General features: G+C 36.3%; 3 protein-coding genes and 1 pseudogene across 3 annotated transcripts; all 4 read right to left on the bottom strand.

Annotated features, from left to right (window-relative positions):
* On the bottom strand, positions 2,556 to 3,986 carry LOC104757501 (F-box protein At1g31080-like). Its single transcript, XM_010480248.2, has 2 exons — positions 3,581 to 3,986; positions 2,556 to 3,367 (listed from the first exon to the last, which is right to left on the bottom strand). Exons 1-2 carry the CDS (start codon positions 3,902 to 3,904, stop codon positions 2,594 to 2,596), a joined length of 1,098 nt encoding a protein of 365 aa, XP_010478550.1. The 5' UTR covers positions 3,905 to 3,986; the 3' UTR covers positions 2,556 to 2,593.
* On the bottom strand, positions 5,324 to 7,069 carry LOC104759578 (F-box protein At1g31080-like). The gene is made up of 2 exons (XM_010482486.1): positions 6,781 to 7,069; positions 5,324 to 6,546 (listed from the first exon to the last, which is right to left on the bottom strand). Exons 1-2 carry the CDS (start codon positions 7,067 to 7,069, stop codon positions 5,324 to 5,326), a joined length of 1,512 nt encoding a protein of 503 aa, XP_010480788.1.
* Positions 9,126 to 10,511, bottom strand: LOC104759577 (F-box protein At1g31080-like). The gene is given in 2 exon segments (XM_019239126.1): positions 9,126 to 9,815; positions 9,818 to 10,511. Coding segments are annotated over 2 exon segments (744 nt in total). The 5' UTR covers positions 9,968 to 10,511; the 3' UTR covers positions 9,126 to 9,221.
* Positions 12,379 to 13,652, bottom strand: LOC104759576 (annotated as a pseudogene).

Genomic DNA, 14,183 nt, shown 5'->3' with positions numbered 1-14,183 from the left:
AAAATTACCATTTCATCTTTACGTCTATAGAATGATTTAGCTCCATTGAAGTGCACTGGAATTCCTTCACCATCTGGGTTGCTTTTCCTTTTTTGTGAGTTTGTTGCTGCCAATTCTGCAACTTTCTCATCACACCAAAGATTAATGTACTCCTTCCATAAATCATCTGTCATATGTATAGATTTCTCTTTATTGCATTTCCATTTTTGTTTCCACTCAGCTAAGTTCTTAGAGAAGGTATAGGCAGCTTGTTTCTCAAACTCTTTCTCAACTATTTTTGTTATGCTGGGATCCCAGTTAAACTCTTGCTGAACAAAAAAAAACACATGAAGTAAATAACAAGAGAAAAACATGATGTGAATCAAACATATATTATAGAAGGAATCTTACCGCAAAAGCTTGAAACCACCGTTTTTTAGTCTCAGGGGGAAGAGAACGATATGTCAAGCAAGCAGGTTTGACATCTGTTTTTTGCATTCTCAAGATAGACTTTGTAATTACACCATATGGATCACGCTTAAACCTACACAAAACCAGTTAATAACATCAATAACTAACCTAATCTAAACCAAGAAATCTTACATATAGGTTTAACTTATAATTTACCAAATAGCTCCTCGCTCCACTTTGGGATGAAGATACTTGAGAGTTTCACGTCCTGGAGCAATGAGAAGGTCCTCCACCGTAACTGGTGGAACAGAACCATTTGCATCGGTTGGTGGAACAGAACCGTTTGCATCGGCTGGTGGAGAGACATTGGTTTCAAAGTCTGGAATACTACCTGTCTGGTCTTCACTTATGATAGGCCCATAAAAAGTTTCATACTCTGGTGTTGAATACTAATTTGATAATTAATTCAATAAATACAACTTTCCTTAAACTTGAAAAAAAAATTATTCCTAATCAAATAATAATACTTTTGCGAGTTAAAGTCATTAAATCTGTTACGGGTCAGACCTCACATGGTGGATTAACACATATTATTATGTTTTCACCATTAAACAAAACTAGAAGAATTGAATTAGTAAAATGTTCACATATCCTAATCATGTAAACTCAAACGGGACATATGGGTGCATACTATATACTCCCATGGGTTTTGTAGGATAATGTTTTGCGGGTTAAAGTCATTAAATCTGTTCCAGAACGGACCTGACATTACGGGGTTGAACTAATGCTAAAAATATTAATTTATTTCATATATTATAGATGTTTTAATTAATCATCCTATAAAACCCATGAAAGTATATACATGTCCGCAACCGTTTCAGTACATACCTTTTATTAATTTTTTAATGGTATAAATCTTTTAACTTATAAAATATATAAAGAAAAACATAACTAATACTAATGATAATTATTTCAAAAATAAATGTACATATATTTACTAAAATATTTAAATGTTTTAGAAACAGTATAAAAACAAAAATAGTCCCGCGGTATACCGCGGGTTCAAACCTAGTGAAAATGTAAAACCCTAAATAAATCCCAAATTAAAAACCAATTTCCTTTTCACCTTACACAGGTAACGTGAAGTCGTGAACCACAGAAGTCAATCACTCAATCCCTAATTATATTTCTGAATCTTCATCCTCAATTGATTCTTTTCTTCATTCACAACTGAAAGATACAAGCTAACTCCAACTGTACGCCATATATTACGGTTTATTCCAATTCTCCAACACTTCTAGTTTAGTGGGGAAAAATGTCACTAAAACCAATCCCTAAAATTTGAGTTGAGTTGAGGGAGCCTTTTTCGTAATTATAATTGGGAAAATTACATTTTAAACTTTTGAAATATCACTAAATAGCAATTTAAACCTTTAGAGAATTTCACTAACACTATAAACATCTAAAATGATTTTATTAACACTTAAAACCTTTAAAATGATTTTACTAACACTTTAAACCTTAAAACTAACTTTCATGTTTATACTTCCATAAAAAATGATGGAACAATAATATCCGTCAACGCAAAATAATTAAATTATGTTAATTAAATTTAAATTTTAATTAGTTTTATTTATATAAAAATGTGATTTTCCAATTATAATTTGTTAAATCAAAAATTTCTCTCTCTCTTTCTTCAATGTTTTTTCTCGGCAAAAGAATCCAACTCTGAATTTGCTACGGCGAGCTTAACCGTGGATGCAAAAGAATTCAGGACAGATAGAAAATTTTGATTTTTATTACCAGAGATAGAAAGCTTTACCTCTAAAATGTTACAATTCACCTCATCAAGTAACTCATGTTCCAATATAACAATCTACCTCAATGTTAATGACTCTAAATGAAAATTAACAGAATCTTAATAAAAACACAACCTCATAAGAATTTCTTTGATTTTTTAAAGAGAATACAAAGTACCACTTGTATCAAACAGAGAGCTTTTTTAAAGAATGATATGATATTGAAAAAATTACAAGTAAAAAAACATAAACGCATAAAGGCATATATAAACTCTCTTTTTATCTCTTCTCCTCATCTTCTACTCTTTATCACTTCAATGATCTCTGCCTCTCCTCATGCGATCTCTCTACCTCTAATCTCTCTGCGGCTTCTTCTCTCACATGATGATATTTTCTAGATGACTTTAATCATCCTCTAAAAGAGACAGAGCATCAAAATTGTTATTACTCTCAAACGTACGACGATCTTGTCCCCGCTGAGCAACGGTCCTCAATTGAAGATCTTCTCTAAATGATGTTGATGTGCTCCTTGGTCTATGCTTCTGTTCTGTTGGGTTTATAGATGTTGCCTTCATAATATTAAACTGAAGATCCTCCACATGGTCTACAAAAGCGCAAACTGTATGAGAGTGAAACCATCTATAGTCTTCTCCAACACCATGGATTTCAACTCTTAGATGAGTGTTCCTTTCGGGATCGAAGTAGAAAACATAAAACGGTTGACATGCCGTTGTCGTGGCCAAAACAATTTCACCTAAAGCAGTCATCCCAACAACGGAAACATAACTGCCACCCTTGACGACTATATTATCATCCCTCAAAGTGTAGGCATATGTCGACCATTGCTGTTTCTCCACATCCTCTAGAACCGTCAAAAATAACCGAAGGCAAAATCGACCATCATCATTCAAATTGATCACACCTAGTTTACCCTTACAGTTTACCAATCTAGTAGAGGCTTGATAAGGGAGGTTTGGGTGTAGATTTAGAAATTTGAATTCCTCAGACCTAACATCAAAACAACCTATAACATATATCCTATCATCATTATCGTAAGCTAGGTAATACAAAACCCCACTAATGCATATCTCTTCACCCCGTAAATGATGGCTGATCAAGGGAGTTTGGATCTTCCTCCATCTCATGTTTTCAGTTCCCAATGTCAGAATATAATGAACCTTTTCACCATTAACAAAATTATTAAAAGACAATACCTTGAACTGCTTGCCAATATGATCAAACCCTAAAATCTCATGATAGGTTCTGGACGTTAATATCTTCAGTTTAGGTAAGATCGCAAACTGCCTCGTGGTAGGGTTACATATCACACGCTCTGTGTCCTTATCCTTACTTGACATCTGCATACCAGTGAAATAGAGCAGACCAGAGACATACTTACAATCGTAGCATGTGTCTCTACCGAACTTCATTTGATAATCGGCGTATACAACAGATGAAGACTTCTCATATGGATTCTGAGGCTGAGACGACGAGAATAAAAAATGCTCACCGTCTTGGTAGATCCTGATTAAGAGACGTGGACGACGAGCCGAGGATCTGGTAAAGAACAACTCGGTGAAATATGGCTTGCGAAGCATGGACTCCCATAGCTTTGACACGCAGCGAAACCTATCGGTTGATTTTGCAGGCAATCTCGAGAGTATGTCAAGAATGAGATCAATAGGGAGGGGATCTGAGTTTTCTCCTTTGTTCATTGTTTGTTGTATTTGCTAACCAGACGGGGAAAACAGAATTGACAAAAACTCTCAGAATTTATATATGGAAATAGTCGGCAATATCAAGGTCGGGGCTAGCTAACCTAAAGCCCAAGAAACATGGGCTTTAACTTTCTAAAGATGTATGTATATCAATTTTTAGTATTGTTCGAAAATTATTTGAAAGGTTTATTATATTTATCTTATTGGTACGTATCTATTTGATTGATTATAGAATGGTTTCTTGTTGTTTCTTTCACGCCAAGCAACACCATCAATTCTTCAATGAGGAGTATGGGCTTGGTATAGCAGCAATAATTACGTTGTTATGATCATTGATGGTGGAAAATTCTACATCTCTGTCTAATTAGAGACCTAAACCATTAAAAATGTCAAACTTGTGCTTTGTCAATTATATGTATTCAACTTTAGAGCAGTCAATGATAATAAATACTGTATGTATGACTTAGTATTTGTTTGACATTGGATATGCTTTATTTAAGACAATATATTACACACGACTTTTGTTACATGACGCCAACTAAGAAAATTCTCAAAAGTGGAAGCAAAGGATAAATTTAGCTTTGATCCATACAGCAGGAATAAGTATGGATCAAAGCTAAGAAGCAGAGTAGATAAGAATAGGTTGTTACAGCAACCTTTGTTGGTCATTGTTGATTCTTGCATAGTTGCTTCATGCTTGGGATCTCTCTCTCAATTAAGTTAGAGTAGTCTATGAATCTGCATTTTCTCAAGATAGTGGCATTTACGTTTTTTGTTTGCTCTGTTTGCTATTTTTTTTTTTTTTCATTAATCTTTGTTCTTTAGACTAATTAAACTCTTATGACTAAACTTTCAAAAAGACATAAGCTTCAGTGTTGGCAAAAAATCCAACTGAAAATTCAACTCGATGATGCAGATTTGCTTGGTCGTTTGTGTCAAACATCTCAGGTTTTGCCTTTATTCTCTTCTTGTTAATTATTTAGGTATAACTGGATTAAAAACTGGATTCTGGATTTTTGGGAAAAATTGCATGTTGAGAAGATTGAGAATAAGCTAAAGTTTACGTACATTGGCATCGAAAATTTCTAAAACACATAATATTTCCTAAATCAGCAGGGGATCGAAAATTTTCATACCCTGTTCGTAATCTGAGTTTCTCTAACACAATGAAGTATTTACTTGTATTTTTGAGAGACCAAGTTAAGTAAATTTCCTGCAAAGAGAAAGAAGAGTCTCATAGCAAAGAACAAATGATGTGTCACGGACAAAAAAAAGCTCACAGATCTCTAACGTCTATAAGTAATTAAAGAACTTAAACGCATAGAACAAACTGCAAGCCCTATTGCTGTAACCAACCCCCTTGTCTCATTGTCTCCTTCTCTTTCTCTCCTCTTATTATACTCTTTAGCACTCCAATTATATATCTTTCTCTCCGCCTCTCCACATGCCAACTCTCTTCTCTTCGCGGCTTCTTCTCTCATTGTCTCCTTCTCTCTTCTCTTCGCGGCTTCTTCTCTCATGGTCTCTTTCTCGTCCTCTCCAGTTATAATCTTTACCACTCCAATGATCTCTCATCTCTTCGCGGCTTCTTATCTCACTGTCTCTTCCTCTCCACTTATACTCTTTACTACTCCAATGATCTCTCATCTCATCGCGGCTTCTTCTCTCATTGTCTCTTTCTCTTTCTCTCCAGTGATACTCTTTACCACTCCAATGATCTCTCATCTCTTCGCGGCTTCTTCTCTCATTGTCTCTTTCTCTTTCTCTCCACTTATACTCTTTACCACTCCAATGACCTCTCATCTCTTCGTGCCTTCTTCTCTCATTGTCTCTTCCACTCCTCTTATACTCTTTACCACTCCAATGATCTCTCCTTCTCTTCGCCTCTCCACATTCCATCTCTCTACCTCCCATCTCTTCGCGGCTTCTTCTCACATGATGATGATTTCTAGATGACATGTGTCTATGCTTCTGTTCTGGTGGGTTTATAAATGTTGTGCTCCTAAAATTAAACTCAAGATCCTCCACATGGTCTACAAAGGCGCAAACTGCTTGATTCTTAAAACAATCATGGTCTTTTCCAACACCTTTGATTTCAACACTTAGAAGATGGTTCCTTTCGGGATTAAAGTAGAAAACATAAAAAGGTTTATATGCAGTTTCCTTGACCAAAACAATGTTACCTGAAGCAGTCGCCCCAACAACAGAAAGATCGTAGTCAACCTGAACAACTTTATTGTCTGCCCTCAAAGTGTAGGCGTATTTCGACCATTCCTGCTTCTCGACATCCTCTAGAACCCACATAAATAATTGAAGGGGAAATACATCATGGTCATCATACTCCCACTTAACCACAGCTAATTTACCCTTATAATTTATCATTCTAGTACACAAATCATATTCGCCGCCTCTTAGAGTTAGAAACTTGAACTTCTCAGACCTAACATCGAAACAACCTATAAGATGTAATCGATCCTCAGGGTCGTAAGCTATGTAATACAAAATTCCATTGATGAATACGTCGTTGGATCTTCCTCCATTATCATCCTCGTTTAAGGGACATTCAATCTTCCTCCATCTCTCGTTTTCACTTCCTAATGTCAGAATATAGCGGGCCATCTTATTGTCAACCCTATTGTTCATGGACAGTACCTTGAATTGCCCTCCAATTGGGTCAAACCCTATAAGGCCACCCTCGTCTTTGCACGTTTCGAGAGGTCCTAATCTCAATCGAGGCAAGATGGCAAACTGTCTTGTGGTAGGGTTACATATCACACCCGCTCCATCCTTGTCCATATTTGAGATTTGCATACTTGGAAAATAGAGCAAACCAGAGACATATCTACACATGACTACGCTTACGTCTTTAGAGCACTTCATATGAAAATCAGCGGCTACTACAAGAGATGACTTCCCATAATGATTCTGAGGCTGAGGCACCGAGAAGAAGCTCCACTCATGATCTTGGCGGAGCCCAACTAGGAGACGTGGACGAGTCGAGGACCTGGTCAAGAATAACTTGGTGAAATATGGCTTGTGAAGCATTGACCGCCATAGCTTCGACACGCAGCGAAATCTCCCAATTGACTTTGAAGGCAATCTAGAGAGTATTGCAAGAATGAGGTCATTAGGGATGGAATTTGAGGTTTCTTCTCTATTCATGATTTCTGTATTCACTTTTATCGAGTTTAGACGGAGAACTCACAAACTGCAGAAACTCTAAATTTATAATATATGGAAGAATGTAGTCAAGTTAAAGTCGGCGCTAAAACGCTAACCTAAAGCCCAAGAAACCTGGGCTTTAACCATCTAAAAGTATAATAATATTCTCTTAACGTTGGAGTGGACACTATTGTTTCTTTCACCTCAAGCAATATATATAATCAACTCGCTAGTAAGGAATATTATCTGCTAGCTTTAACAACAGGAAGAAAGAAACTAGTACTGTACTACACCTACACCTCGGTCTACTTAATTAAAGACATAGACCACAAAAATTGTTCAAACATGAACTCGCCGAAGAGAAGTATATGATTGGTTTAGCAGAAAGAAGATTAAATCCAAATATCCAACTTATGTCTCAGCTTTTGGTGATCTCTGACTTACACTGCAAGAAACACTTTTGGTGCAGCCTAGAAACCTCTTACCCAAAGCCATTTTGTGTTTCCTGAAACTATGTCTTCACTTTTAATCTGTATTTTTGTACACTGTCGCTGATTAAATAAAATGGAAGAAAGAAGCGTTTCTTATAATCTCATACGCAGAGAATAATGATTCCCTCATGTTACTGGTTCAGCAGAAGCGATGCTAAACCGAGAAAATTCGTTATGGTATTTGCAGAGTAAATAATACTGTAATAAGTTGTTACAGCTAGCAAGCTTTATTGGTCACTCTTGATTCTTGCATGAGATAAGAGTCTATGTATGAATCTGCATTCTTTCAAGATAGTGGCATTTACCTTTTCTGTTTGCTCTGTTTTCTATTTGTTTCATTCATCTTTATTCTTTAGGTCTCAATTTCTTTCCCTAATTTTTTCATAAACTCATATATATGACTAAACTTTCGAAAGACATCATTTAAGCTTCAGTGTTGGCTCATTAGATTTTAATTGATGTTAAAAGGTTCTCAGGCATATAAAACATCTACTGAAGAAAGGATCTCGACGAAATCAAATTCGTATTGAAAAAACTGATTTTGTGTGAGCAAACAAAAAATAACACATAAAAATTGGTATCCTATAACGAGTTCTTATATCTGAGTGTCTCTAATACAATCGCTTAGGCTTGGGCATTTGGGTAGAATCTATTGGGTATTTTTCGATATATGGATTCGGTTCAGTTTGGGTACTATCGGGTTTAGATCGGTTTGGGTTACAAATTTCATAACCCGATTATTATCCGAACCACCTGGTACCCGAAAAAAATCTTTAAAATTAATTAAATTTAGCTAAATATATATTGACTTATATAACAAATTATTTTAGATATTTTGATTATTTTTGATATCTGAGTATAAAACTAATAGAAATATTCAAAATTATTATTATTATTTTGGATAATTGAATTACATTAATACTAAATATTTTAAATATGTTTACATGTTTGGGTTTGATGTGTACTCAAACGTATACTGGGTATTATCCGACTCTAACCCGAATCTATGGATATTGGAAAGAAAATCAAATAGAGTTTTATAGACAGACATGTATCTAACCCAAATCCGGTTTTTCGGGTTAGGTTTTGGATTGGGTAATTCAGGTACAGTTTTTATGCCCAGGCCTACAATCGCTAATTGAAGTATTTATTTACTTGTATTTTTGGGAGTCCAGATTAAGTAAGAGTCTCTTTTCTGATCTCATAGCAGAGAACAAATGGTTAAGAACAAATGATGTGCCACGGACCAATCTCTCTTGTTAAGAACTTCTTTTTATAGGAAAATGATAGATAGACAGTTCTAAAGGCCGTTACTTCTTCTAAATCCATAAGTGTTAAATGTCATTTAAACGAAAATTATAACAGACAGGGTCTTAAAACACAATATCAGAAGAACTTCTTTGATTTTTTTTAGCTGACTTAGGAGCAGTCGTCTTTAAATTGATAATTTCATCATAATCTAAAACAAACAGAGTAAACATATATAATCTCATCATCATGTAGATTTGATTCGTAATTAAAAGAACGTAAAAGCATAGAAAAAACTGCAAGCCCTATTGCTTTAACCTACCCCTTGACTCCCCTTCTCTCATTGTCTCTTTCTCTTCCTCTCCTCTTATACGATCTTTACCACTCCAATGAATCAATGATCTCTCATCTCTTCATGGCTTCATCTCACATGATGATAACGTTGATGTGCTCATGTGTCTATACGCTTCTATTCTGGTGGGGTTTATAGATGCGGTGTTCCTAATATTAAACTGAAGATCCTCTACGTGGTCTACAAAGACGCAAACTGCTTGATACTTACTCCAATCATGGTCTTCTCCAAGACCTTGGAATTCAACACTTAGAAGATGGTTCCTTTCAGGATTAAAGTAGAAAACGTAAAAAGGTTTGAATGCAGTTTCCTTGACCAAAACAATGTCACCTGAAGCAGTTGCCCCAACAACGGTAAGATTGTAGTCAGCCTGAACAACTTTATTGTCAGGCTTCAAAGTGTAGGCGTATTCCGACCATTCCTGCTTCTCGACATCCTCTAGAACCCACAAAAATAATTGAAGGGGATATACATCATGGTCATCATGGTTATCATGGTCATCATGGTTCCACTTAATCACACCTAATTTACCTTTATAATTTATTAATGTAGTACACAAATCATATCTGCCGCCGCTTAGAGTTAGAAACTTAAACTTCTCGGACCTAACATCGAAGCAACCTAAAATATGTAATCGATTCTCAGATTCTCAGGCTCGTAAGCTATGTAATACAGAATACCATTAATGCATACCCCTCCATTCCGATCAACCTCGTTGAAGGGACATTCGATCTTCCTCCATCTCTCGTTTTCACTTCCTAAAGTCAGAATATAGCGGGCCATTTTATTGTCAACCCTATTGTTCATGGACAGTACCTTGAATTGCCCTCCAATTGGGTCAAACCCTATAAGTCCACCCCCGTCTTTGCACGTTACGAGACCGTAATCTTTCACAGGTCCTAATCTCAATTGAGGCAAAATCGCAAACTATATTGTGGTAAGGTTACATATCACACCCCCTCCATCCTTATCCATATTTGAGACATGCATACTTGGTAAATAGAGCAAACCAGAGGCATATCTACACATATGAAAATTAGAGCACTTCATATGAAACTCGGCGGCCACTACAAGAGACGAGGACTTCCCATAATGATTATGAGGCTGAGGCACCGAGCAGAAGCTCCACTCACGGCGTTGGCGCACCCCAATTAAGAGACGTGGACGAGCCGAGGACTTGGTAAAGAATAACTTGGTGAAATATGGCTTGTGAAGCATGGATCCCCATAGCTTCGACACGCAGCGAAACCTCCCGATTGAATTTATAGGCAACCTGGAGAGTATCTCAAGAATTAAATCATTAGCGATGGAATCTGAGTTTTCTTCTCTATTTATGATCGTCGTGGTACCTTTATCGAATTCGGACGGAGATATCACAAATCGCAGAGACTTTAATCGCAGAGGTTTATTATATAAGGAAATTTTCAGGGTCTAAACTAACCTAAAGCCCAAGAAACATGGGCTTTAACCACTTAAGTATTCTCATTGTGTCGTCTTTTTGATACTTTTTTTATAGACCTCTGGTATAATAATCTCTTTCATTAAGTTGGAGTTGTGATACTAAGCTGTGCATTATAAATCTGCCTTTTAAAATGGAATTTTCTTAGGAGCATGCCGTGGAAGAGGAGGGGTGCATGTGAAAAAGGGATAAGAGTGTTTTAGCATAACCAGTAGCAAGTATGATAGGTCAAGTGACTCAAGTCGACATTGATGTTAAAAGGTTCTAAAGCGTATAAAAAACATTTGCTAGTAGATCGTGAAGAAAGATTCTCGATGAAAAGAATGGTAGATAAACTTGTTAACTAATCTTTGATGTGTCATGTGTGATAGAAAAATTGGTAGGAAGTCCACAATCTCATATCTTTCCTCAAGAATATCCCTTGTCCAGATCCAGTTTCAAACTATTTGCTTGATTCCATCTAGCATGAGAGACCGTAACAGACTGATAAAAGCTCACACAATTCTGTCACATATTTTCACATTAAAAAATAGCATGCATGAGAGAGTCAGAGACCGTAACAGATTGATAAAGCTCACACAGACCTGTCACATATTTTTTCTTTACTCTCTCTCTCACATGCAAAAATAGCTGAGAGAACTTCTTGAATAAAAACTTGATTTATTAAGAACCTTTTTTGATAACTTCATGTTTACAGAGAGAGAATACAACTACTAATAGCAAATAGAGAGATTTTTCTCTTGACTTGAGGAGCAAGGGAAGCAATCAAGTTTGGAAACCTATATATTATAATCCAATGTTGCTATTATCAAATATACTTGACTTGAGATGCTTATCGTTAAGACTAAGATCATCTAAGATCATCGACATGGTCTACAAAGATATAAACATAACCACGGTCAGCTCCAACACCTTGATTTCCAACATGATGGAGACTGTTCCTCTCATGATTGAAGTAGAAAACATTAGGCTTAGATCTCGCGGCCTCGGAACAAAACAATTTCACTTGTAGCAGTCATCCCAACAGGCAACAACATCAAGACGATTGAGAATTTCATTCTCCTGAAGAGGATAGACATGTTTAGACCATCCCTGTTTGTCGAAATCCTCTCTAGAACCCACAGATGTAACTCACAGCAACACCATAAACTATAATCCCATGGACTATCATAGGCATAACATCAAAGCAAACTACCACATAACATCAAAGCAAACTACCACATCAGAACTTTCACCACTTGGATTACCTAAGTAAAATACAAAACCCCATTGATACAAATCCCTTTACCAAAAGGCTTATGGGTAAAGGGACATTGGATATTTAAGCAAGGGGTATCCGAGAGTTCGGGAGTCCAGCAGATAGATAAACAAGAATGTCCTATGAAATTTGTTCTTGAAATCCTGAAAGGAAAATCAAAAACCTTGAGGATACTCAAGGCGAAAAAAACGGTATAATATAGCTATAAGCTTCACGAATAGTATAGCATCTTAAAAGAACTTTTGATAACACATTAGTTTGCTCCCAAGTAACGTGTAACACAATTACCCGAGACCAAAATGCTAACCAAAAAAATAAAAACAAAATAATAAAGCTCACACGAAACCTGTAAATGAAAGAAGAGTGTCACACTCGAAGGCAAGATAGAGAGAGTTAAATACAGACGATTTCAGCCATGGCTCTGACTTGAATAAAAACTTAGTTTCTTAAGAATTTCTTTGATAAGTTGATGTTTACATAGCTAGAGAGAATACAACTTGTATCAAAACGAGAGCTTTTCTAGCTGACTTGATCAGGAGCAAGGGAAGTAATCACGTTTGACAAATGTGTATTATAAATCATCATCTAAACGACACAACGCATCAAATTTGTTAATGCTCCTAAACACTTCTGAGATCCTAACATCATAAATGCTTGACTTGAGTTGCCTTGCATCACTAAGGCTAAGATCATCTATATGGTCTACAAAGGCATAAACCCTACCACAAATATGACCTTGGAAGAAAACTTTTTGAAAAGTGTTCCTCTCGGGACTGAAGTAGATAACATAATACTTAGATGACGACAAGCTCTCCCACAAAACAATTTCACTTGCAGCAGTCATCCCAACAACGGAAAGACGTTTGCATTTTCCATCATCCGGAAAACGGAAGACTGAAGACACATTCCGACCATTCTTGTTTCTCGACATCTTCTAGAACCCACATACATAACTCACGGGTACGCCATTTATAATAATTATTATCATATTCATACTTCATTATAATCCCACCTAATTTACCTTTATAGTTTATCAACTGATCAAAGGATGGTGCTCTAGTATACTTAAATTTCTCAGACCTAACATCAAAGCAAACAATAACATCAGAACTTTCACCAATTGGACGAGCTAAGCAATAATACAAAACCCCATTGATGCATATCCCTTCACCATAAGGCTTATGGGTAAAGGGACACTGGATCTTCCTCCACATCATTTTTCCAGCTCCTAGTGTCAGGATATGATGAACCGTTTCATTATTAAGGATACCGTTCATGAGTAATACCTTGAACTGCTTGTCAACTGGATCAAACCCAAAAAAGCTTCTCGGCTGGCTGTCCGTTATCAGTTTAGGTAAGATGGCATACCGTCCCGTGAGTGGGTTACATATCACAGGCACTGAATCCTCACCGTTATGTTTTGAGATCTGCACATCTGAAAAATAGAACAAACCAGAGGCATAGATACAATCACTTCGGCTTCGATGGGACTTGGTATGAAAATCGACGGATACTACTACTGTAGACTTCTCATATGTATTCTGAGGTAACGAGGAGAAGAGCCATTCATCGTTGTCTCATTTGGAGGCGAATAAGAGACGTGGACGAGTCGAAGACCTGGTCAGGAACAGCGCGGTGAAATCTTGATGGCCAAGTATGGACGCCCATTGCTTTGAAACGCAACGACACCTCCCGACTAATTTCGTAGGCAATCTCGAGAAGATCTCGTGAAAGAGATCGATTGGGATGGAATCTAAAGTTGTTTCAGTACTCATGATCGTTGTATTTTGTTGATCATTATATAGAGTTCGGGACCTAGGGCATTTATTGGTTTAATTTGCTTTGGTTTACTCAGATTGATTTTGGTTTAAAAGCATAAAACCGATCGATCACCATCATTTGCCATATTGTGCGGGTCGTGGACCTAGGACAATCTCTTGATGGGTGTTTATTATCATCTCTTAGGTACGTCTATGTTCTTTCTTTTTTAATTATTTTGGTTCAATAGAAATCATCCAAAACTAGATTTTACAATTGGCATAAATTAGCTTGTATTGGTTGGAGACTCATCTTAAGTGAGTCATCTCCAAAACTATACCTAAAAGATTAAAAAAACCAACAGAAAAATTTATTAGATATGTTACAATGGATACAAAACGCCAAGACCTCTTTGACTCTCTCTCTCTCTCTCTCTTTCGCTATCTCATGGGAAGATAGTAAGTTAATATATAAACCACAGCCGGAAAAAAAAAAAAAAAAAAAAAAAAAAAAAAAAAAAAAAAAAAAAAAAAAAAAAAAAAAAAAAA

The sequence above is a fragment of the Camelina sativa genome, chromosome 17 (genome assembly GCF_000633955.1).
Source record: "Camelina sativa cultivar DH55 chromosome 17, Cs, whole genome shotgun sequence".
Taxonomy (NCBI): domain Eukaryota; kingdom Viridiplantae; phylum Streptophyta; class Magnoliopsida; order Brassicales; family Brassicaceae; genus Camelina; species Camelina sativa.
Note: the sequence above shows the minus strand (reverse complement) of the source record. Positions and strands in the feature narration are given on the sequence as shown.